This window comes from Fusarium mangiferae (genome assembly GCF_900044065.1).
Source record: "Fusarium mangiferae strain MRC7560 genome assembly, contig: FMAN_scaffold058, whole genome shotgun sequence".
In the NCBI taxonomy this organism is placed as follows: Eukaryota; Fungi; Ascomycota; class Sordariomycetes; order Hypocreales; family Nectriaceae; genus Fusarium; species Fusarium mangiferae.
The window spans coordinates 8,986-10,036 of record NW_024573978.1 but is presented as its reverse complement, the minus strand read 5'-3'; the positions used below and the strand labels follow the sequence as shown (position 1 = coordinate 10,036).

The following is a 1,051-nucleotide window of genomic DNA, read 5'->3' as shown; positions in this document are numbered from 1 at the left end:
TGCTCTCCAGAGTTGTCAAGGAGGCCAAAGTTGTCGGCGTCGGAATGGCTCTGCTCAAATGACGGCCGGCAGCCTATTCGTGGCATTCCAAGAGATGCAGCTTCGCTGGAGGGCTTAGCAAGTTCCGAACTTGTAGGACTCTCAAGCTGTTTGGCAAAGAAACTACGAAGGTTATTGGCATCGACTTCCAATGGGATAGGATTCCCATTCACCAGAGCCTGGCAGATAGCCAGAGYGAAGATACCGCAGTTGAAGCCGTCTTCTTGTTGGGGACATTTCTGCTGAGTGTTAGCTCCAAGAAAAGAACAATCATTGATCAAATCGCGCCCATACTTCTTCGCAAATGTTGAGTCCATCAGTAGGCCCAATTCYCGGCTGTTCCAGTATCCATGACTTCAGGACATCAACCGGCATCTTCCACGGAAGAGAGTTATAATGCTTGAGCTCCCCTAGTTGTCTATCTAGATGGCAAAGCGACCAGTGGAGCTTGGCATTGATGAAGAAGATCAGGTTATTTGCAGAAACCTTGTTTGTCCTGGACAATTCGGACTCCTTGAAGGGATATCCCGGATCGAAAACATGCCATCCAGGAGAGGCGTTCAAAAGCTCCACACAGCGCCCCATGTCAGTGTCGGTGAGCCAGTCGCTGCCCCTGAGGTGGGATATGGTTTCGGTCACAGGAGGTGGTGTTGGAGGGGCAGGAAAGCTCTTGTCGCTGTCAACAGAAACAGGACAACTGGGTGATGTACCCAGTTTGTCATTGGGAGAATCGGACATCAAGTCTTTACTGCTGAGAGGCGATTCATCCGAGCCGTCTTGGTCTGGTAGAGGGAGTGCAGGAGAATCTGTGGCCACGTGTTGCGTATGGCTTCCGGTAACATTGCTGCTGTTCCGTTGGAGTTCAGAGCCGGCTTTGGCGACTGCTTTTTTGCTTTTCTTGACAGGAAATGGATACTCAAGTCTGTCGAATGTTCTTTGCGTGACTGAGATTTGCCCAGCCTTGTGAATTGCCTCGACCATAAAGCCGTTGTCGTCCCATATGTTTTCTACT

The 1,051-nt window shown here is 50.3% G+C and overlaps 1 protein-coding gene across 1 annotated transcript; it reads right to left on the bottom strand.

The window, feature by feature from the left end:
- Positions 1-73: 73 nt before the first annotated feature.
- Positions 74-1,020, bottom strand: FMAN_15543 (uncharacterized protein; the record flags this gene model as incomplete). Its single annotated transcript, XM_041826358.1, has 3 exons — positions 74-105; positions 167-278; positions 334-1,020. 3 exons carry the CDS (start codon positions 1,018-1,020, stop codon positions 74-76), a joined length of 831 nt encoding a protein of 276 aa, XP_041691645.1.
- Positions 1,021-1,051: the final 31 nt, after the last annotated feature.